General features: G+C 35.6%; 2 protein-coding genes across 3 annotated transcripts in view; one reads left to right on the top strand and one right to left on the bottom strand.

Annotated features, from left to right (window-relative positions):
* Positions 1-15643, top strand: part of HHIP (hedgehog interacting protein) — a 72893-nt gene extending 57250 nt beyond the window's left edge. Inside the window, exons 11-13 of the mRNA XM_035549463.2 lie at positions 242-323; positions 10504-10652; positions 13171-15643. Coding sequence (XP_035405356.1) covers positions 242-323; positions 10504-10652; positions 13171-13364 — 425 coding nt within the window. The 3' untranslated portion in view covers positions 13365-15643. The remainder of the gene's footprint in view (positions 1-241; positions 324-10503; positions 10653-13170) is intronic.
* The window catches only part of ANAPC10 (anaphase promoting complex subunit 10), a 176601-nt gene that overhangs the window by 67948 nt on the left and 84320 nt on the right, over positions 1-24333 (bottom strand). Inside the window, exon 5 of one of the 2 annotated variants that reach the window (XM_050710424.1) lies at positions 1560-1647. In XM_050710424.1, coding sequence (XP_050566381.1) covers positions 1585-1647 — 63 coding nt within the window. In that variant the 3' untranslated portion in view covers positions 1560-1584. Of the gene's footprint in view, positions 1-1559; positions 1648-10647; positions 10919-24333 lie in introns of those variants that run through there. The other variant, XM_035549452.2, reaches the window with a different exon arrangement.

The raw sequence follows: 24333 nt of genomic DNA, 5'->3' as shown, positions 1-24333 counted from the left end.
ATATATATGAACAATATGAAATAAAAAACATTCATGATAAAGTATATTTCACATTTTAGCATCAATTTGGGAAAAGTGCTTATTTAAATTTTCAGATAGCAATGATTGTGTTGTATATTTCAGTGAGGTGAGTGGTCTCCAAAGTGTTTTTTAACCTCATCTTGCAAACACAGCTAGATCACAAAAACGTTTGACATCTTAGGAAAGAGGAACTATTTCATTGTGTTGTTTTCTTTAACAGGTGAGATTTACATATTATCAAGCAGTAAAAGTATGACACAGTCTCACAATGGCAAGCTCTACAAGATCATTGACCCAAAAAGGTGAGCATTGCAGTACTCCCTAAGATCAATCTTCCTTTCAACAGGTTAAAACCCAAAAGGTAAGTGTAGTTCTTTCATGTAGCTGTATTGTGCAATACTTATATTAAATAAGAAGGAAAATTCTTAGTACAGGGGTTTCCTAAAAGCCAATGTACCATCAGCAGCAAACTAAATAGATTCTCTAAAAGTAATCACTGTCTCATAGAAAGTGACTGTCAGAACAGTAGAAGTGTAGCCACCACTAATTTTTACTCTTCAACATTATGATAAGTGCTGCCCACTTTCCCACTTAGATTCACATTCTTTGTATATTTTCTTAGAAGTTTAGACACATTAAAGGGTAAAAGATGCTTCTGGTAGTTCTGAAGCCGAATGCCCTGTAGGTACCACAGAGGTTATACAGGGTGTATGGAAGGCAGAACGCTGGAATTCCCCCTAGTGCTACTGCTGCCTTACCTGCCACTGCGGTGTGACAGTTCACAAAGGAAGCTGGCTCAAAAGGTTAGTACTGGCTGACAATATCTACTCTGCATACTGAAAAGCTACTACAGAAATAATTTGATGGTACTAGCTTTAGGTCAATAATTTCTTTGGCTACTACCTGGTCAGTTCCAGTCTCACTTCCTCACAATTTCGGTTTTGCCATAAGCAAACTTGTCTGAGGGACAAATTCAGTCTTTCCCAAACATCTCCGTTGTTGTATAGGAGACACCACCAACTGAGAAGTATACAGAGGACTGAATCCTCAGCGGGTGTGCATTGTTATTGCTTACTAGGTTTCAAGATCCTTCCACATTGCAGCACTCACCTGTCTCTCCTTAGGAAGGTTTGGAGCACAAAGACAGAATCTAAGGAAGGAAAACTTCTGTTCTTGGACTGTGTGCCAAAATACACTGAAGTCATTAACATTTCTTACATCTACTTATTTCTTAATGTTCTCGTGTTCTTCATTAACTTTTCTTAAACCACAGCTTATGAATCCCACCCAAATGATTTATAAGATGCAGAATTAATATGATCAGTACAGTTATTTAAACTAATTTACCAGTTGTAAAATGAGAATAAATGAAAATTACTAAACCAGAATTTCTTGAGATGTGATCACCTTCAAGATCTTTGCAGAGCAGCTACAGCCGTGGAAATATCAGGGGACATGGAAAGACTGCACAAAGCCAGTCCCCTATGCAGTCCAGTGTGCCCAGCAGTAATAAGAGAAAGTGACTAGCAGACACTTACTTTCGCTGGTGAAATACCACTTTCTTCATGATGGATCATGCTGCTCCATCAGACCAAGTTCACGGCATATACGGCTACCACATGCATCCTGCAAAAGCATCAAAAATTAACACAAAATTAAAGGGCCAACAGAAATAAATTTTGTCATACTAATTAATTTGACCTCATCATTCCCATGAGAACAACCTAGATTAGTATGTCTATTAGTTCAGTACCTACTTCAGCATGTTTATCCTTTAGCATCACATACAGTCAGACATCCATTATTGATTTTGCTGTTGACTGTTTAAGAGAGGAATTTATTTTCTTGTCAGAATTTAACTTCTAAAAATTGTTATGGGACAACATCTGAAATCAATAATAAATCCATGAAACTGGGTGCACACTGTTCTATAAGTTACAGTAGAGTTTCAGAGTTTTTTAATTATGCTACCCAAACCTATGGCAACTAGTTTGGAAGCAGATGTTACTGCAGGTTAGTGCAGTCTGTCAGTCAAGGTTATTATGTATGTTTTATTTATGCTTTCTGGTATTAAAAACATTGTTTTAGAACAAAACTTGCCATTCTTATTGGGATTGTTTAGTCTGTTGGTATATGGTTTTAAGTGAATTTTACACCCTAAATCCACTATTAGTATCTAATTACATGGGGCTGCCTTGTTTGACCTCGGCTTTTTGTTCTTGTTACCTCTTCCAGTAGGGTGGTCTTCAGCTGACATACCTGAAAGGCCAGACCTCCCATTGCTGCACTCACGGTTGGCTGTTTTCATGTATGGAAAAGGGTCAAGACTGTGTTTGGTTACTGGTGAAAGTAACCAGAAAACTATAAAATACTTTTGTAAATTGGCATACATTTGAAATTAAACAGACTGTGGCAAAGGGATATAGTTTTTGGTAACACTTTCTAGAAACATGGGACAATTTTCATTCAGCCAAAGTTTTGAGTTTTGCTGTTTTTTAATCTCATACTATTGATGATTTTTAAGTGAAAGATGACCAATTACTTCCACAAAAGAGCATAGCAGCTCTACTTACCATTTCATGCTGATTTCACATTACACTCGTAAACAATTTAAAAATTCCATGGCTTTGACAAATGTTTACGTAACGCTTTATTAGCAAAATACTAATTGTTAATCATCTGCTAATACTTTTTGCATACTGTTATTTTGCTTTTCTGTTTAATGCCTTCCTCATGTTACATGCCATACAACTACATCAAAAAAAAGTGCAAACCCTAACACAGTGAACTTTCTAAAACACAAAACAAAGATGCTACAAGTAGGCTATGAGCATCAGGTATATAGTCATCAAGGTATTGATTTGTCACATCGTAGAAATTCATTACTAACATAACAAAGTTCTGTGACAGGTGGCCCCTGGCAGACTAATCTATTTGCAGAGTGAGCCTTCCATGCGTGGGGCAGTGCAGAAGAATACAATTATCATTCCTTGTGGTGACCCCTTGCTGGAAATTTAAAACTTCATGCAAAAAACAATCTTCTCCTAGTGCTTATAAGCTGCTATAAGAGTACGTAATTACTCTTCTATTCTAAATAATAAACGTTATACAGAGGTGCAGGATTTTGTTTCTTTTGATCTTTGTAAGAAACTACTGTGTAAGCAAACTTGTTCTCAAACATAACTGTGAGCCTGATTTCCTCATCTCAAACAGAACTTAAGAAAGAAACCTATTACTTTGATATTGCTAGCAGTAGAAAATTTTCAAAAGAGATAGGATGTTTAAAACATTAGAAGATCAGAGAATAAGAGTAATCCAGCGAACCCTTTGCATGAAACTTCAATAATTAGCAATAGGAAGGTCCTATCCTAAAACAATCCTTCAGATGTAATAAACATTAGGAGTTAAACTGAGGTGGTATATGAAAATTGATAATAAATAGGATCAACACAGAGGTTCTGAATCCCTCCATCAAGGCAGTTTGAAACATAGAATACAAGGTACCACAGGAAACCTCTTTTTAGTTCCTCACCCCTCCAACAGGTCTCCAAATACTTCATGTCAATAACTTAATAGCCTCCCATGAAAAGCCCAGAATTAAATAATCCTTCTCGTCAAAACAAGGTTGCTATTTTGACACATTGGTATGTGGGAACTATTAGGCAATGCAGTGATAAGTCAGAAACAGAAAATTCAAAAACAATTTAAAGACCAGGCGTATGACACATCTATTATTTAATACCACAGCTGAATACAGTGGAGAACATAGGTAATACCATATTTAGCTCTCAGATTGCAGGAGATGAGGGAAACCTGAAGAATTACAAACACTTACTATTAGGTAAATTGGTTAAACTAACAGACAAGAGTTTCCTAAGTTAAAACTGTCAAAAAATGCAATGTTATGAGAAGTAAAATACTTTCAAGGGCTAGGAATGAATGAGAAAATATTTAGGTTAAAAAAAAAAAAAGAGAGAGAAAATTATTGGGTAAACAGTGATATAGAAAATGTATATAAGCCCAAATACTCTTGTCAGTCAGTAATAGAGAAAATAGGAGACAATCCTATTAGGAAAGAAAATATAGAATGAGAGTAGAAAATTAAATGTAAGCAGTATTAAAAATGCGTATTTAAATAAGAAATATTTGCTGATAATGTTTAAATTATAGCTGATACAAACTTATTACCAGCTGTTCTATGAAAACCATAGAGTGGAGCAAACCAAAAAAAAAAAAAAAAAGAAAGAAAATAACTTTGGAAGGTGGCAGAGCAGTGACAGACTGGCTTTTTAAGTCTTCTGTTAGAATACTTACACTATGATCATGTTCACCTCTAGGCAAATTCTAGATAAAACGAAAAAGATTCAGAGAAGAATAGTCAAAGTGACAGACAATGCAAGAGATTTCTGTTTAAAAGATGAGACTAAAACCAGAGAAGTTAGAAGGCCACTCATGCACTGCTGTAATCCCTATGAAGTTACAAGCTTTTGCCACTGCCTATACCGTGACTCCAAAGCCGAAGAATAACTGTTTTGACCAGCATGGCTCACTGGAGCTAGCAGCTAATATTTACAAAAGAAGGCGGAGCTTAATAAGTTTCCTTGCACATGTAAGAATTCCTCTTCCTCTCCATGTGTTTAACACCTTATAGATCTGGATTTCAATATGTTTTGTATCAACAGCCAGAATAGCTGCTTTCCGTAGGATTGAAACTTGAACTTGATTCAAACCATCTCACTCCTCTTTCATGCCCCTCCAGAGTATGTAATTCCATTTATCATCCTTTCCATCACCACTGTTGGGATATCCACTACGAGAGTCTTTCCAAACAGAACGATTTCAAATGTTAAGGGACTATATCTAGGTTATATCTCATGTTGACATTGTTCAGGCTCTTTACAAGAATGGTTGTGATTTTACTTTTTAGCATGAGTCAGGAGTGTTAGATGGTAAGGTGTAAGAGCAGCATTTATGGAAGTGTAGCCTTCTTGAAGACTTTAATTACTATGGAAATGGCAAGTCAGAAACATATAGCACTAGACTAATCTGCATCAACATAGTTCTGATGGGTTATAGAAATATTGTGAAGCTACTACTTAAAGCTGACTGTCAAATGAGCCAATTTTGTTGGTGAATGCTCTCACCAACCCAGGTGGGCCATGTGATTTCTTTCTGTTCAGAAAGTTACTATCCCTTAAGTCATTTGAGGGAATGGAAAGCCAGAATTAATGTCTAATTATGTTTAGTTTAGCCATAGCATGCAAAATTCTTATCTCATTTACCTACCCACATGCAGTTACTATTCCCATAAGAGACACTAAAGAGAAATTAGAGCTTTTTGCAAATACCAGTCTAGAGAGTTTCACTTTACAGAAGTACTTCACAAAACTCCTTTGTAACCACGATGGAAAAACCTAAGGATTTTTTTCAATCACATCACAGCTCACTGACTGTAAAAGTTTTTGTTTTGGTTTGGGATTTTTTTTTAGATTTTTCTAAGTGTTTCTAGCGCTGGCTATTAAGGAGTTCTCACTTTTTATCACTTTATAAGGAAAAAAAACAGCTCAGTTTATCTTTTGCTTATTTTCTGGAGCCTGCAGGAAGCCTCTGCCATCCTAAAGAAAGTCATACATAATAGAGCAGCTTTAGCCCAGTAAGCCAGTCTTTCCCAATTCATCAGTCAAAGTGTTATGCAAGTGGCCCCCTAAATTGATAAATTCCCACAGTGCCTGTTGACCCAGCTGCCAAGTGCTCATGCAGCAGGTGTTGTTTTCATGACCACCCTGACAGTAATACAAACTGTTTAGCAGTTGCATTGACCTCTTAGCTATTAACATTGATACAGGCTTCACTAGGGACTAGTTTTCAAACATGACAGAATTTCTTAAGACTAGAGGTCATGAACAAGTATACCATATAAGAATAAATTTGATATGCTGCTGAGTTTAAATCTTAAAAGCTGTGAGTTTTTTTCCACATTATTCCCATGTAGTAAATCTGGAGACAAGTAACGAGCTTTTGGCATCTCTCCCAGGACTAAAGGTATACTTTTTAGTTTTAGAAACTGTACCTGAAGAGATGCTATATTTATTCTATGACAAGTAGTAAATTACAGTGAAGTAAAATTATTTTTTCTTGACATTTTCCCTTATAAAGGGAAAAAAAATAAACCAGCACACAAACTTTGGTGATATACTTAGGCATCTTTCTGATACCTAGTATCTTGTGTGCAGTTAATTGAAGTATTATGTTCTTCCACATATTTTGTACCACAATCAGGATTTCTATGGCCACGTCTCTTGTTCGAATTCGAACATCCAGGAATTTTGTCTCTTTTTCTGTTGTTTGTTTTTTTTTCTTCGCTTTAGCAGGATAGTAGAGATTTTCAATATAGTGTCAAAGGCCTGATGGAGGAATTATGCTGTGTTCAGTACCATTGTATAATTGCTGAATTTGACCCTCCATTTGCATTGATTCCGTATGTCTGAGTTACAGGCTGGTGCATACAACAAGCACATCACTGCACACTTAGGGGAGCTGAGAAAAGCTGGACAAAGGAAAGCATGGAGTTCTAAGCAATTACATGATGAACCCTAATCTAATAACGCACATCAGACTTTTGTATGCCTCGAAACTAACAGTAGAGTCTACTTTCCTACACCAGCTACAGTAACGTAGTCAGAATTATTTTACGTATTGCACAGTCAGGAATTCTCAGTTCACTAACCATGGCAGTGAAGGGACCCAGCAAGGGCCCCAGCCCCCAGTACGACTTCTCCTCCATGTTCCATACATTTAGAGTTGTTACACAGTTTCATGAAAGCATGTTTTAACAAGCAAGATATACTGTACTGTACTGTATATATGAACAGCTCTTTAAGATAACTAGAATTGTACAGACCATATAAATAGTCATTATCAGCTACATTTTTGGCTGACTTTCTGCGGACCAAATACTGCTTACTGTAAGAGTAATCAAGCTGTACCCTTTAGAGTTTTATAGATTGAGGGAGACAAGTAAAAAAATTCTCTCCAGCCCATGGTGTGGCTACATCTATTCCCCTCCATTTTCCACGTCAAGAGACAGAGTGAAGCACTAGTTGTATAAACAAAATCATACGCTGTCTAAGTGCTGGAAAGATCAAGTCCCAGCAGTCAGTTTCGAGATTTATGTTATCTTAGTGAGATTCAGTTCAAAACACTTACACTGAGCCTGAAAATTTCCACCCCTTAAAGCCTTAAGAATGCAAAGTGTAAGTATTGTGGGGCAGAGACTTTCTCATGATATGTGTTTGTACCAGAATGGCATTCAAATCCTGAGAAAGAAGTGTGGCTTTTCCCATAGTACAAATAAGGAAAAACAGTAATTCTTCTCACACACAAAAAGGATTCTGCTGCAGCTGCATTTGTATTACTCTTCTCCTAAGGCACTCTGCCAACCAGAATTTTTTCCATCTTTGTTTCTACTCCACCCCACCTTTAATAAATATTATCCAAGGCTGATGAGTGCAAGTTATTGATTGATGGTAGAATAAAAGGCAAGGTTATATTCACAAGCACCACAAGCATTAGAAAGCTTTAAATCATAAAAGTGGCCAGCCATGCTGTGCTGGATACAAAAAAAAAAAAGTATGATTTCTGCCTCCCTCATGAAATATGAATAGAAAGAACCCAAATATTCCAGCACTATCATAGATAAATAGTTTGCATCTATTAAGAAAATAAATCATTGTCTTCACAAATACAATACCTCTGTGACTTGTGAGGTCATTCTTTGCTGAAGATATACCACTGGAGCTCTTTTCTAAGAGATGCTCCAGGAACCTGAGGTTATTCTTCCTGCTGAACACAGTACTGTACTTGTGTTTGAGCAAGCAAAAGAGAAGACTCCGTTTAAAATAACCTGAAAGAAATGGGCTTTGAGACAGATGAATTAAAAAATGTTGCCTCCTATGCAGATGGTTGTAAAGAAATCAACACAAATTTACACCTTTCTTTTCCTGACGTAGCAATTAGAAGACAGATCTTTTTACTTTAAATCTGAATAAGTCTCAACTGAAAATCTTATCATTTTGTATAGCTCTTTTCAAAACAGTGCTGCCTGTGAATCTCACATATAATTTTTAAGTGTAGGAACTTACCTAACCAGATCATATGTAATGCATATGTAATGCACTCATTACTATAGAAGTGAAATTCCTTACAGGTCCAAAAAAAAAAAAACATTATATTTAAAAGACAGCTGTGGAAATACGTGAACAAAAAAAGGGTTTCAAATGTGCTGCACGAAAGGTGTCAAAGCATACTTCAAAGACCTTAAATAATACAAGAGCTTGAATCTGATTCTCCAAAGTGCTTTTGAAATCAGAACTTGGTGCTACACTGAAAGATGCAGCTACAAATTCTTTCTGTCCTTAATGTCATTGGGCAACCAGTTCTGAATGGATGTTTAAATAATCATCTTAGCAATTAAGCCTGAGCAGAGAAAGTGCTAGGGTGAAACAAACCAGTGATCCTGTACTCTATTATTCTGTTTCAAAGAAGAATGCAAGAAACCCTGTAATGTACCATTAAAAAGCTGCATGCCAAAATAGGGGAAAAATATAAGTCCAGTCAGCTAATAAGGGAATTCTGTGACATTAGGTATATGTGCTTATTTTTCTTACAATTTTTTACCCTATCTAATAATACTTTGAATGGTCCCATTGTGCTTAGAAATATCTTTTTAAAATGCTGCTAGAACATGGGCTTCCTTGATACCTTAGAAGCCATGGGTTCAACTAGTCAATTTTATTTTCTTGAGCTTAATTTTTTTCCTCAATAGTTCTGACATTGAAATGGGAGGTAAACAAGAATCCCCATTTTTCCTCCTCTTTTTTTTTTTCCGCCATTGTTTTCCACATACTAATTTCCACATTGTTTTCCAACATACCCCTTCTTTCTCATACTCCAAAGACTATCAAGATCTTTTACTTTGCTCACACAGGGGTATCAATCTAGAATGTTAATATTTGATAGGGTAACCAGTACACAAGTTGCTATTCCAGCTACTTGCATATAGCTGGGGGTTTAATACTTATGTTAGTACTCTTCTATTCTGTTCTTACTATCTTGTACAATTTTGTTTTGTTTTCTTTGAATTCTAGCTGGACACTTAGCCAAGGTTTCACGGAGCTCTCCATAAAACTGGTAGAATCTTTTTCCTACAAATTTCAAGTTTAGGAATGCATGGCAGTAGTTCAAACTATTTCTTTGACAATGAGTCATTTTGTATTTGTCAGTAATTAACTTAATTTGCCATTACAATTCCATTCAGTTACTTGTTTAGAACTCTTGGGAGATCCTGACATTCTTTTCTCAATTTATTGCTGTGCAGACAAATCATGATACCTGTCCCTGGAACCTGTAGCCTTGTGGTGATCCTATCAGTCTCTAGCTGCTGAATTCAAATCGCAAATAAAATAAGTGGTCAGCATGACAAGCAGCTCAATTCAAAAACCATGTAAAAAAGACTTTGAAATTCTATCAACAGTTAAGACAGACTTAAGTTAAAATGCTACAGATACTTTGTTGTTAAGGAATATAATGCTGTGCTTTTGTAAATAAAAAAGATACTGGACATCCAAAATATCTTGTAGGACAAAAAATATTTTGTAGGTCATCTGGCCCAACACCTTGCCCAAGCAGGGACACCTACAGCAGGTTGTCCAGGTGGGTTTTGAACAGCTCCAAGGTGGGAGGCCCCACAACCTCTCTGGGCAACCTGTGCCAGTGCTCAGTTACCCTTAGTAAAAGTGTTGCCTGGAAGCAAGAGAGCTTTTCAGGTTTATTACAAAAATTTATTGTGGGCCTGCCTGCCTGAAGTCAACACCTTGAGTACCGTAAGAAATCTGCTGACAGGCAATTCAGTTCCCAACCTCTAGAGATATATGCTGCCCGTGATTAGATCTTCGGGATGCTCTTTTTACCACATTCAAGCTTCAGGAAGTCTCAAGAACTATTATTTAATCTTGCAAAAGACCTCTGAAGGCAGTTATATGAAAGAATAGCAAGTAACACTGTATTTTTCTGCAATGTAACATACCATCTTTATTTTACTGGTGTTCTGGAGAAAAAAAAAGAAAAAAAGTCCTCTAAGAACACTGATTTACACCGCTGATAATAGCACAAATGAGAATCAGGCCTTCAATAAAAAAATAAAGTTTGAATTCTATGTTCATTGCCAATATCTTTCTGAATACAAGGAAATGAATGTGCTTCATGATAAAGTATGCACGTTTCCAACCGAGAGCATTAAATGAGATTTGGATTTTTCTTTTGTATCAATATACTTTCTGTGGAAAGCTGTACGCGTTCCTACAGAAGCCACTTAAAACAAGTATACTGAGTGAAAATTACAACTTTCAATTTCGTGTGCAAAAGCAGTTTTTCTCCTTGACCCTGAATTTTAACTATACGCTTGGTTCGTATATTTTTATACAGGCCTTTAGTCCCTGAAGAATGCAAAAGAACAGCTCAGTCTGCACAGACACTGACATCTGAATGCTCAAGGCACTGTCGGAATGGGCACTGCACTCCCACAGGAAAATGCTGCTGTAATCAAGGCTGGGAAGGAGAGTTCTGCAGAGCTGGTTTGTATATAGATTCATAGCAACAAGTGAATAAAACAATGACGGCATAATTTGCTTTTAATAATTTGCTAGGAGAAATTTTCATTGACACTTAGTTCTCAGACATCATAAAAGAGATACTGATCTCATGAGGTGTAGGAGCAGAATAAGTCTTTAGGTGAGTGCAACAGTTCAAATCAAAACATCTCATGCAATGGGAACCACTTCAGAATGCAGGTGAGAGCAGAAGTATGACAGACAACAGCATTCTTCTTTTTACACCAATTCTGTAAAATAAAAGGAAGTGCAATCAATAATATGGTCACTGTTGGACATTGAGCTCCTGCCTGCAATCTTACACAGTCCGTGTCAAATAGGAATACCTGGTCAGGAAAGATACTAAAATCAGGCCTGCAGGTCACTACTGCATATTTTGCACTTAGTGAATTAATACAACTAATTTAGTTTTGGTACATTCTTATTTTTGATCCTAAAGACTAAAATGAGAATTCTAGAGAATTCTGTGTACAACTTGTCACAAAGCAGCTAATAATCGGAAAGTAATTGTGATCCATCACAAATAACTGTGGTGCTTTCATTAACTCCCATCTTGTGGCTGTAACCTATCTTTGAAGAGTCACTTGAAAAAGCGACAGTGATCAAACCCAATGGATGGCGAACGTGGCGTATGCCACCAACGGGGAGAGAGGAATGAACAAGTGACCTTGAGTGCCACAGCTGTGCTATCAGTGTCTCACAGAGACTGTGCTTACTGTGGCTGAGCCGCATAACTCTGGCCTAACAGATCTTCCAGAGCAAGCCTGGGAACCAGAAGCTACTATTAATGTATCAGCACAGTCTTCTGGCTCATATTTGCTCAGAGAGTTTGACCAGATGTCAATATGCAGACGTAAGACAAAAGAGGAGAAGAATTGTAGAGTAAGACAAAGCAAGGATCAGGTGATGGACCCCAGGATACTTCAGGTTGGAAAGGCTCTCAGGAGGGCCCTACTGAGGTTGACATGCAGCCCTTACAGACTGGAGTGTAAATTCCAGCAGCCTTGCAGTTCTTACTGATGAGCAGAAGTGATGTAGTTTGTATTGAAATGCAATGGATGAAATCGCTAACGATATATCCTACTGACAAGATGCATAAGCCAAGCATCACACAGTGTGCAAGAAAAGCAGGCTGGAGAAATGGATGAGGTAATCCAGCCAGATAGCCCAGCTTCGCTTGTCCCCACTTGTCAGTCAGACCTTGCCTATATTTGGAGAATGAGGTCCATTCTACAGCCCTTGTCCAAGTGGAATTCAAAGTAAAAAATGTCTCTAGTGTGACCATGAATGTATCTTGAATAATCTGTTTTGTTTAAAAAATTATTGTTCTTTGATAGATAGTTTGTTAGATACAAGTTTGTACAAGAAAGCTGCAGAAAAGCATATAGACTAAGGAGTTTTCTTCATTGTATCCCACACAGCACTTAGCAGAGGTGTTCTAGCTTGAAGCTTAAGCTATAAACGTAATATAAATAAGAAAAAATAGTTACAAGGCATCAATTTACATCTAAGGTAATTAAGAAATTCATGAATAATATCAAGAAACTTTATTTGTGTAGTGTATTCTAAGTCTTTGTAAATAGATATTATAGCGTTCCTGTATCACAGTGCAGTGACTGTGCCATAGAAGAGACCACTTTCAAAACTGGAAGTTATGAATACTATTTTTGCTAACACTGGCTACAGATTCATATAGCATTTAAATCTGAAAAACTTGGGCAAGATGATTGACCTAGAACTCTACTGGTAAATTGTCAAATATCGACTAAAGAGATAGGGAAATCTTTCAAGCTTAACTGACAAAAGCTGTCTAAAATACGTTTTTTTTTTTTTTTTTTTTTTTTTTTAATGTTAATTCCATTTTATTCCAAGATTAAGTTATTCAGGAGCCAAATGGACCCCATTTTGTGCCTCACTTGTACTCTGCTCTGCTAAGGAAATAGTGTAGTGCAGAACTCTGCATGTACAGAGTAAGAAGTTTATCTGTGATATAGTACTTGCTGGTTTGGATGTGGTCAGTTGCTGATATGTCTCTACAACTTCAGGACTTTTTTGGCTTGTCGTCATAAGATATGGGATGACGTAGACCACCACTATCTAAACTTCTAGCAATTTTGTATGTCTTGTTTAAGTGATATGATATTTGAAGCCTAAAATCTTTTGAGATGAGTCTCCAATGCACTCCAAAATCCCACCTGAATACAGGAATTGGACATTTTCAAAAATTTCCTATTTGATTTTCACAGTTTGTCCTGGGAGATATTCTCTCAGACATAAAAATATACTTCCTCCCCCTAGTATTCTACAACTTTCAAAAATATGATTTTGAAACATCCAATATTTCATTCTTTCTATTTTGTTTTTAATTTATGTGCTTTACCATTATAAGTTCAGAAAAGTAGTTCTTAATGAATACATATTGTATCTTTTTGCTTTGTGATACTTGAAAGAAATTAGAAAACTGCTCTTTTTTTACCCACAGCAAAGTGTGACCCAGCGTGTCGACATGGAGGTGTCTGTGTAAGGCCTAATAAATGCTTATGTAAAAAAGGCTATCTCGGCCCTCAGTGTGAACAAGTGGATAGAAACATCCGAAGAGTGACAAGGGCAGGTATTCTTGATCAGATCCTAGACATGACATCCTATTTGCTGGACCTAACCAGCTATATTGTATAGTTTCTGGGACTATTTGGAAACTACACTTTCAACGGGCATTTGTTTTGAATCCTGTCATTTTTAAAAGACGGTTGGTTATCCTGCAACAAATAACGGTGATTTGATTTACTTTATTAATTTAAATATAGTATCCAGAAATGTGCCAATAAATTTGTTGTATGTGTGTAAATATTCCTGTACGTCCCCACGGATGTACAGATACCCAATACATGCACACATACACGGGCGGGCACTATCATAAATACGGTTTCACAGGTAGTGGAATTTTTTTTTTATATATTTCTTCATGAGAAATAGTTTACAAAGCAATTCCACTGCAAACCACAATTTCGTCAAAGGACTTTCCTGATGTCATTTTGGATTCACTGACATCCCAGAAACCTTGTGTCTGCAACTGCCTGATTATAGCAATAAGAGAGCAGTTTTGAACCATCGCTGTATAAACTGCTGGACTTAATGAAATCCAGTTGTAACAGTTTTTAAGGCGAAATGATCTACGTTATGAGAGAATATTTCAGATCTCCTTAATGCATTCCTATCTAGGCAATTCATTGTAAGACTGTAACCTTCACCTTCATCAATGTAACTCTATTACAGAATGTTACGCATTTCTTTATCTAGCATAGATGCAAAAATCTGGTTATCGCAGCTTAATATCAAGATTGTTTCGAGTGTTTAATAATTAAATTATACTCGCATATTTCAAAACCAGTCATCCTAGAAGGTCTGCTTTTTATCATATATTTTATTTAACAATGGGCACTGGGTTCATGTTACATATTTATATTATTTTATTTTATTTTATTTTTATAATATAGACATCACCTAGATGAGACAGCTTTGCCATGTCCTGTATAATACTAAAGTTACATTTTTCACCAACTTAATTGGAAAGACGGGGAAAGAGAGAGCAAACACACTCTTTATTGTGTTGTGGATCTAATCTAGAAATGTATCCTTGTGTCAACTTGTATTCATTTACGACGGATGAAAAAACAACCACCAACCAATCCTAATAAAATTCCAGCATATGTTAGAAGCGTTCATAAAGTGATTTTCACTATAACAGGACGGGCCAGATTATACATGATTAGACTGCTACAGATTTCACACTGAATGGAACTTCACTGGACAAAAGCTCACATTAGCACGTGTTGGCTGTGTAAGATGTCACTTGTACAAAACGTATAACAATTATTGCCAAATATGGTTTTAAATGTAAATGTTCCTTGAAGAGCTAACATAAAATTGAATTTTTGTAAATGTATCAATAAATATGGTGTACATGCTCTAGTCAGGTTTTCTAAAGTATTAATATTCTAATTAGATGTATCTTCAGAATCGGTGCCCTGTTATCTCCAGCTCTGGGACATTATTGGCAGTTTCTTTGTTCACTGTTTACTGGCTATCAGATTTCCTTTGCACTACCTGGCTTTTATAAAATCTAGCCTGTAAAAAGAAAGTAGAGTAGCCACAGCATGCACACACTAATGGTTCTTATATGCAGCTACTCATGCGTCAACAGTTTACAACACTTTAGGCAATAACTTCTAGCATACTCTAGCCATATTGCTCTCCAGTAGCAAAATTCTCTTTCCAGGGTAGTGACATGTAATGAATTTTCCTTTACGGAAAGTTGTCAGTCTTCATTTAATAAATATTAAATCTTTAAGTACAGCAAAACTGTTACTTGTATTTATCTCTATTCAGCATTCCAGCTGAGAGGAACAGAAAATTACACTTGCCTTCCATATATGTTTGCTTGGGTTTCAAGTGACCTCATGCCAAATGGAAATTGGTTGAGAGATCTTGGTTAAGTGCTTAGTGAACAATGGTCTGCATTAAAAAGTGCATGCATAATTTTGCACAATGTAGATTCAACTGACAGTCCATTGAAAGACATCTCAGGATTAAATGAGCATGAAGACCAAATTGCCCTCTCACCCCAGAAAAGGGTGGTCCCTTATAGTCACACCAACACTTCATTGGCTAAGCAGTGTGACCAATCTTAAAATGAACCCTGCAGTAGCATCTGTAGGTTAATAGCAGCTCTTTGTCTCCACTGCTTTCTGCCTTTAGTCTTTTTCCTGAATTCCATCACAAAAAGTTTTACAATTAAAAAATGTCCTGACAACCATTTTTGTAAATTGACCTTACCATCTAATCTTCCCTTATTCAACGTGGGTGACAAAAATGTGAACTTCTCATGAATGAGCCAGCTGTCTAAACCTGTCAGATAGTGCAGTTTTATTGCACTCTTCATAATCAGCAAAGCAAGAAAGTCACTCAAGTATTTTTGCAACATTTAAATATCTGACAGAGATAACATCTTTAACACTTTCTTTAATGAATATATTAAAAAAATAAACCCCACTTTAGTTCATAATACTCTCAATAACTGGCTGGGGAAATGTGATAGTTCTTTTCTCACTGCTTCATTCCTAGAGACTTAAAAAAAAAAGAAAAAAAGAAAAAAAAAGTGGGCTGTACATAAATTGAAGATCCCCAGTAATGTATATTCTATAGTCATGTATATAGCCAGTATATGCCACAGTTGTGAAAAGAAGGGATAACAATGACCATACAGTTTTCATCTTAATAATAAAGACAATTTAATCTACTAGTGGAATCAGGAAATGAAATTTCATTAAAGGTTAAGAATTAAATCCAGGGCTCATTCAAATCAATGGCATAAAAAAAAATTCTCATCAACTGCACTGCAGCCAGAAAATCACTTTTAAAACTGAAGCAAATATTTCAGTTTATTTCTTAAAAAAAAATAAAAATGTTTCGGTCATTCAATCAAAAATTCAAAACTTAGAAGTAATCTAGATGAAGAATAGAGAGAAAGGGGAAATAGCTTATGGAAAGTGTTCTGCTTCATTTTTAAATCATCTTTTGTATCATGTGAAAGCAGGCATCTGCTTTAAGCCCACATGGATACATAGGAAGTCCCAGTGGAAAACAAGTATTCTCAAAAAAAGACACAAAAATCCCAACTGCTTATTTATCAAAAGAAATTATACTATTAAAAAGAGTGAGTAAACCCTAGGCCTAACCACCCAAGATGCTAATATAAAAAGGGCAACTGCAGTAATTGCCCTGAGAATTGGCATACAAAAAAAAAAAAAAAAGGGTTTGTAGAAAGCCCGTTGCCAGTTAGGTCATTCTACAGCCATTCTCACACAATCTCTGCGAGTGTCCCAGAATAAAACTGAGCTTATAAATGAAACTAGATAAATGAGGCAATTAGATAAGGGCCTCTAGAAAGGATTTTATGTATGTGTTCAAGTTGTCTCTGTCTCTCTCTCTCCTAATCTTTTATTCCATTCACTTATTCCTTTATTGTGAGATACTGCCCTCTCTGTGTCCCAATACATGGTACATTTCGAGCATTCTTTCAGGCTTTCTACTGTTAAAAAAGAATAAATATACCTGTTGCAAAAAAGTAACTCTATTCCTGATGTATGCAAGTTTTCAACCCTCGTTTTATTATTTCAGGATGGAAAACCTTCATCCTTCTATTTTTAAGATGCTACCGATCAGAAAAAAAGGCATATTATTTGAATATAAGGAGAAACGTTCTTACTCCATAGATAAGTATTGAAACAAAAAGATGCTAAATCAGCTCCAAATTGGTTTACTCCATTTCAGAAAAACAAACAAACGAACAAACTATCAAAAAAACATTAAGCACACTTTTCTAATGTTTCCATTAAGAAATATTATCCCAAACTCTTGCCCTCAAGGAAATATATTTCTTCCATTAACAGTCAGGGACACAGATACAGACTCTTTGTACCTTTAAATCCTCACAAGTTATTCTGTTTCATGCATCCAAAGTATAAGCTAGGTATAAATAAGAATATAAATTCTATATTGGCAACCATGACAGCTCTTCGTTTATCTCCTTTCGTTCACTTCTCTACATTTCAGTTTTGTAGCTCCTTCCTTCCTAGAACTATAGCAAAGATCAATAACTGGTTGCTGCAGGTGTTGCGTTTTCTTTCTTTTTTTTTTTCCAAACTGTGTAATAGATATATGCATCAAAGGGACTTCCCAGTAGACTGAGTTTGTTATCTTTTGATTGCCCCACAGAATCTTGTCATTTTATAGTGACTTCTAATGCTGTAATTTGGCTGGAGATTGGCCATTAACTGTGTATAATGATTCAGGAGTAACAGCCTCCAGCTGCTCAGCATCAGCTGTACTGAAGATAGAAGAAGGGAGAAAGCATTTGTTCACTATACAGTCACTACACTAGTCAGAAAGTTACCAATTTCAATACAGTAACCAGATGCCTCAAGTAAAAAGCAGAACAACATTCCCAAGATGATGAAACGTTGCTTTTCATTATACTCTTTCTCTAATTTGGGATCAGAAATGAGGACTTTTTCATGTACAAATATGCAAAAGTGAGATTCTAAAAACACTTCAGCTCAAGTAATCTTTCACAGGTGTGGAGTCCCATTAAAATGAAAATACTCGTATGTGTGATTCTACGTGCATCTATGAAATGGGCATTTAAAAGATTGGGCCCACATGGAAAAAATAGTTCTGAGGACATCCTGCTCTGCTTAGTTTTCCTTAACTGCATAAATCCTTTAAAAGATACTGAAGTATTTTAATCTACTATCCTTTATTTTAACTGTGTATCAGTTCAGTTAGGAATAATACCATATTGATCTTCTGGCCAGGCTGATTATTGTCGTAGAAGAAAGGGAAGGGAGTCATGAAGTAAATCGAAACTAACTTTTCCCTTCTCATTATACTAAAAAATGACCAACATTTCACATTTTTGAAATTAAAAAATATATGTATTATCACTAAGAACTTTGCCAAAAAGGCAGTCAACATCTTAAATTTATTCTGACCCAAATTTGAAGTAAAGACCTACCAAATAATCTGAATTTGGGCTACAAAAACCTGATAAATATTTCCATTAATTTCAAAGAAAAATGCTGTAGAAACACTAAAAAGTTTTGCTAAAATTTTCCTTGCTTTAAAAAGGGTAGCAATTCAGTGAAATACTACTAGCTTACTTTTCAGAATATAGCTGTGAAACAGCAGAAGCTACCTGAAAGCTCAGTGCAGGATTACCTCAAACTTTCTTTGAGGGCCCAATTTGAGGTCCATTGATGTCAACTGAAAATCTCCAATTGACTTCGTTAATTATAGGACAATGTCCTTCAAAGACAGACACTTAGCTGGCAGAAGAACTTCACTACAGACATCACTGCACCCATTGCCTCTCTGTTAGCATCTATAGTCATTAGACTCACTCAGGTTTTCCAGAGTAAGACTGCAGTTTCAGGCCTGTCTTTAAGTAGTGAGCATATCCGATCCTGTTGAGTTTCCTTACAGGTACTGCCAACTGCTACACAAAGCATTCTGTTAAATCTGCCAAACATTTTGTTACTTCTTCAAAAGCACTGAGCAATTAGCTCACATCTTTTCTCTTTCACACGTATGTGCTTATTTCAAATATTTAAGCGTATGCCACTAAGCAGGAAAGTAATTTAAATAAGTCAGTGGTCCCGTTTTATGAAATAGACATAATAAGACAGGGCCCCAGAGAGCCCCCACAGAGGGGATGTCATCCCAGTGCTCAGAGACATCAATGGATGAGTTCCTGCAACTGTTTTGAGCCCAGTATTACAAAGACTCCATTCAACATAAGGCATATTTTCAAACCTTTCTTCACATGTTAAATAGGAATGGTGTAATATTTCAATCAAGACTATACCTTAATCCAACAAAAAGTTTTGTTCCCATCCTTACTAATAAAAATGGCAATACTGAAAGCGATGACACTACTCAAAGTACTAAAATAACAGATGTAAGCAAGTGCAGGATTAGACCTGAGTAGGTATTCTACATGCAAAGGATCTATCTGCTTGCCTTTGTACTCATTGACTTCAATTACTGCTGTGCAATAGGGATTTATCATGATGTAAAATACACAACAGAAAACAATATGGCAATTCTGTATAGATTTACACTGTGTAGATTGACTAATCGGACAGTATTAGTAATGCCTTATCTTTTATATGGGAAACATTACTATTTTATAGCTCTGTATAAATAGTTCAACGGACACATCAACCTTTTTCCTTCAGTTCACTCATGAGTTATTAATAATTACTAATTTGGTCTACATATTGGGAAAGGATTATCGTGTTATCCCCTAACCCAAATAAAACTCCCACAGGTTTCCATGGGAGCTTTTTCTTTACTTTATGCTGTACAGTTTGATTTTAAAGCCAAGTGGCACACCTGCTTACCAGAACTCCACGCACCAAAACCACGTAATTCTAGTGATCATTTCATGCCATAGGAAGTCACAAAAATTAATATTTTATATAATATCAATTTAATGTGTGTTTTTGCCTATTGTGTACTGTACACACACTGGCTTCCAAAATAAAAATATCAGAAATTATTGCTAAGAATGTGCTCAAACAGCAAGCTACATTGTTGGAGAAGAGTTTTATTTCTATGATAAAAAAACAACTTTCCATCTGTTATAAGGGATCAGTAGGGTGCCACATATCATATAGTCAAGTTCCTTTTACAATCTATGAGATGTTCCCATTTATTTTCATTTTGCAATTAAAAGAAAAGTGAAAAAATCTTTCAATAAAGATTGTTTAAATTCCTGGAAATTTCAGAAAGAAGGTGCCAGCTAAAGCATGTGAATATATGCGGTGGCTGCATTCACAATCTTTTTGAGTGGGAAGAAAGCAGAGAGGTGGCTGTTTGGTTTTTGTGTGCTTGTGTGTAGGATGCATTTTGTTGTACAAGAAAAAGGTGGTTTGCATGATGAGGCAGTGACAACCAAATCCCATTTTCTGAATGCTCCTAAGAGGAGTTACTAAAAGAAAAACACTCTAGGTGGAGTCAACTTTGGTGTGCAGAATGCTCTAAATTCCTATCAGGATATACTGAGACCAGAAACCATCTGGTATGAAGTCACCAGATGTATCTTGTAGTGATCACCGTTAATACCAGAAGCAGTAATTCTACCCTGTGAATTATCCAGAAATGCTATTAGCTGCCCCCCACAAAATATACTACGGAATGAAAACTTCAATTCCCTTTTGAGAACAATTAGATTTTAATGGGAGCCAAGCAGGAAAGGAAGAGGAAATAACAAAAATCTGTCACTTGAGAACGTAACTCTTCTGATATTCCTCTGTTCAAGTAGTTTTATTTTATAGTAGCCATCAGGTACTGTATGTACATTTGAAATGTGGGAAACTAGTTTAGAAAATACCATTCAAACTACGTTTAAGTATCTTCTATAGACTGTACTATACTACTAAGCATATACAGGCACCAATCTAGCAGAGCACTGGAACACACTAGTAATTTTAAGCATATGAATCTCACTAAAGTCATATGCTTAACATTATTAATATAATTAAGTGCTTTCTTGGTTTGAGACCTTACAAGCCTTTGCAAGTCTACCTATGTAGATTACGTATGCTATAGGTGTATTCTTTTTAGGGAGACAGCATGGCTGAAGTTCAAAGCAAGAGAATTCAGTTACTGCGTGTCACAAATTCCATATAACCTTAAATAATTGCATCTTTGTGCCTCCACTTTCCATCTAAAAATTAGTGAAACCAATCCTTGTAAAGCGCTTTGAGCTCTTCAAATGAAAAGTGCTATAAAAAGTACAAATTATTATTATATTATTGAACACCATGTATGTATACACACTATTATGTAATATATAATATATGTATAATGCATATAAATTCTAACAAATGTATTTGTGTAATATCTGAGAAATGGAACAGTTGTATCTGGAAGTGATAAATGCATAGAGTTGGATTTATTGTTAATCTGTGGATTTAATGATTTTTTAGACAAAAGGATGTTTAAGTGTATAATTGCTTTTCTTAATTTAATATATTTATGTAAATGCATGCCTGAAGTCTGGATAGATAGTTATTCTGTGTCCCTTAAGCTAATAAAATATATTAAACTTTATCTTACAATATAAGGTATATGTGCTGCTTTATTTTTTTTTCTTTTTAATATTTTTATTATGACTAAATGCATAATTTAAATTCATGACAATTTTAATTTTAAATCGGTTCTTTGATCTTTGCAGTAAAAGCTAAATGTCAGCATTTTATATATTCTTTGAAATGTACTCTAGTTTTATTTATATAAATTCTACGATGCTTTTATAAAATGTTTCTGAACACTGCTATTATTCTTGGAATGGGAAGTTTGGAATGGGGTTTCCTGTTTGCTTCTGGATAAATGAGAGCAAAAATTAAGACCTCCATATTGAAAAGATACCTGTTTCATTGCAAGCAATATGTGAATGGACAGACAGCTTGAACAAGGGAATTTCCAGTACAGGCTTTTGGAGTATATATATGTTGAAGAACTAGTTCAGTACATACGAGAGAAACACTGGGGGTTATTTCTTTGTTTCCTTTATTTAATATCTTCAGAGAAGATCCCCTCTTCAGAGAAGCAAGTCATCAGATAAATATATGTTAAATTCAGACGTAACATTTCCAGTGATTTAAATAAGGGTCATAAAAAATGAAAGTAATACTGGATTCTTTCAATTTCTCCCCATCTCAAGTAACAGGTTCTGTTCCATTGAATCAACACCTAAGCATATCAGTGGGAGCAGGATCACTCTCTCTCTCTCTCTCTCTCTCTCTCTATATATATATTTTTATGAAGGAACATTTAATCATGACACATAATTGCAAACTGCACTTGTAACTTATACCTGTGAGAGTAAAAAACAGTTTAGACAGGGAGCACTAAAGAACCAAGGGTTTCTTTACACACTAAGTTTACATTGGTAGTTTTGAAATGCTGTTGAATATTAGTCTTATACATTTAACTTACATAAAGTGTTCAGCCCATCCTGTGTTCATTTTTTAGATTAAAGAATGAAGCAGTACTGACACTAAGATATGGGTGCTATCTCTACGCTTCAGATCTAAGCCAAAACGGTCTTGAAATTTTCATGAATTTTATTTTCCATTTTTCAGCTAGTTATACCACTAGTGATACAGAATGGTGGCCAGCCAGAGAACTAAGATCCAAGGAAAACTTGAACTTCACCCAAATTTGAGGATATTTGGAAACTGTATTTTCTTTCAGCTTCTCAATGAATAAATATATCAGTTGCAGCAATATTCTTTTAAACACATCTTCGTAAAGAGATGAATTTCCTTAATTTGAAGAAGGGCTCAGAACAAGAAAACAGCCGAAAGATGGCAAATAGAAAAGAATGAAGAAATCAACAAGGACTGTTTTAACTTTTTAGTAGGATCTACATATTCACGTAGAAAGTAAAAGAATCCTGTGAGGTATACTACATAATTGTAAAAAATACAGTGCAGCATGTAGTTCTGGTGACATCATGAGTCATTTGAGTTTGTTCTTATAATTTATTAAGACATTATGAAAACCCACTGACATATTTATAAGCCTTGGAATTAACAGCTACCTTTCATTTCTTTTACAACACATAACACATGAATGTTACATAAAGAATTATATATACTCAACCATGCACAGCAAGATTGTAATTCTAGCTAGAGCTTCTGGTGACATCCTAAATATAAAGGGCTAAATTCTGTTCTGCTGTTAAATGAATTAGATGAAGTATTGGCCCCCTGAATGTGGCTTGTGTGGTTTGTCAGTGTCATCGCAACTTTCAAATGGAATTCAGTCCTTAAATGCACAATTCTGAAGCATTTCATTTTAGTAATGTAGTCACTAATAATATCTTTGCTTCAGTATTTGACCACTATCCCCAAAATATATACTTCAAATTCGCTTGTCATTTTATTACATTCTCTTTATTTCCACATATAGCTCCATTCTTTAATTCTTTTGTTCTTATTTGTTCTTATTTGTTCTCTTATAGAGATATTCTGCTCCATTCTATTGCAATAAATTTGCTAAATATTTACAAGTTTTTAAGAAGATTGATTATGGCCTAAGTGGTTGTTTTTTTCCGTTTTAACAAAAATACTAAGTAAGAGATCAACTCCTGTTTTAACTCAAAATTAAAAATGCACCACAAGCAAGTCGGGTAGAATCTTTAAAATGCCAATGAATCATTTTGGTCTATGTGGTTGCATTTATTTATTTTGGGGGAAGGGTTGGTTTGAGTCATATTTGATGACATGTCTACATATGACATACATCTCTGGCAGAATTGGGCAAAGTGGGACATAGCTTTGGTTTTGAAAAACCTCACTGAACAGTGGCTTTCTTGTTTGGTTGGTTTGGGGTGTTTTCTGTTTTTTTAAGTTTTTTTTTTCTGAGATTTTGTCTTTCAAAGCTAGGCTGGCTTTTGTCTGATTTCCAAAATTTTGGGCTGAAACAGTTGAATGAAGGGTTCTTATACTGGTTCAACATTCAGCATTTAAAATTTATCTTTTATTACTTAGGAGATTGCCAAAATCACAGACTTCTTCAACTGTCACTCATCTTACATTAATACAAATTTGCTGATATCAGTACCATCATTGTACTTTCCACAATGAAGCCAGTGTCATCATACTAGCAGAATTTGCTCCATTTACACACACGCTTCTAAACGTTTCATCATTCACTATGTAGGTTTGGTTACTCGGAGATGGATTAACTGAGGAAAGGAACGTAAGAGTTGAATGCTGGTCCTCCATTAGCAGTATGCTCTCCCTTCAATATTAGAAAAATGAAATTTGGTGATATACATGCAAGCAATTTCCACCTCAGGGAAGGGGAACATATGTGTGAATCGACAGGCTGCATTTGGTTCACGAGATTTATAAAGAAGAGATCTAAACTCAACAAACACTTAGGCAGTAGAATTAGTGCTTTCCTGGTCAGATGAATAGAACAGGTGCAGACCTAGCTCTCAGGTCTTTAAACTGCACCAGCCCAAATCAATTACAGCTATGGAGTGTGTTTAGCAATTTCAAGCAAACAT

This window comes from Cygnus atratus, chromosome 4, assembly GCF_013377495.2.
Source record: "Cygnus atratus isolate AKBS03 ecotype Queensland, Australia chromosome 4, CAtr_DNAZoo_HiC_assembly, whole genome shotgun sequence".
Lineage (NCBI taxonomy): Eukaryota > Metazoa > Chordata > Aves > Anseriformes > Anatidae > Cygnus > Cygnus atratus.
Note: the sequence above shows the minus strand (reverse complement) of the source record. Positions and strands in the feature narration are given on the sequence as shown.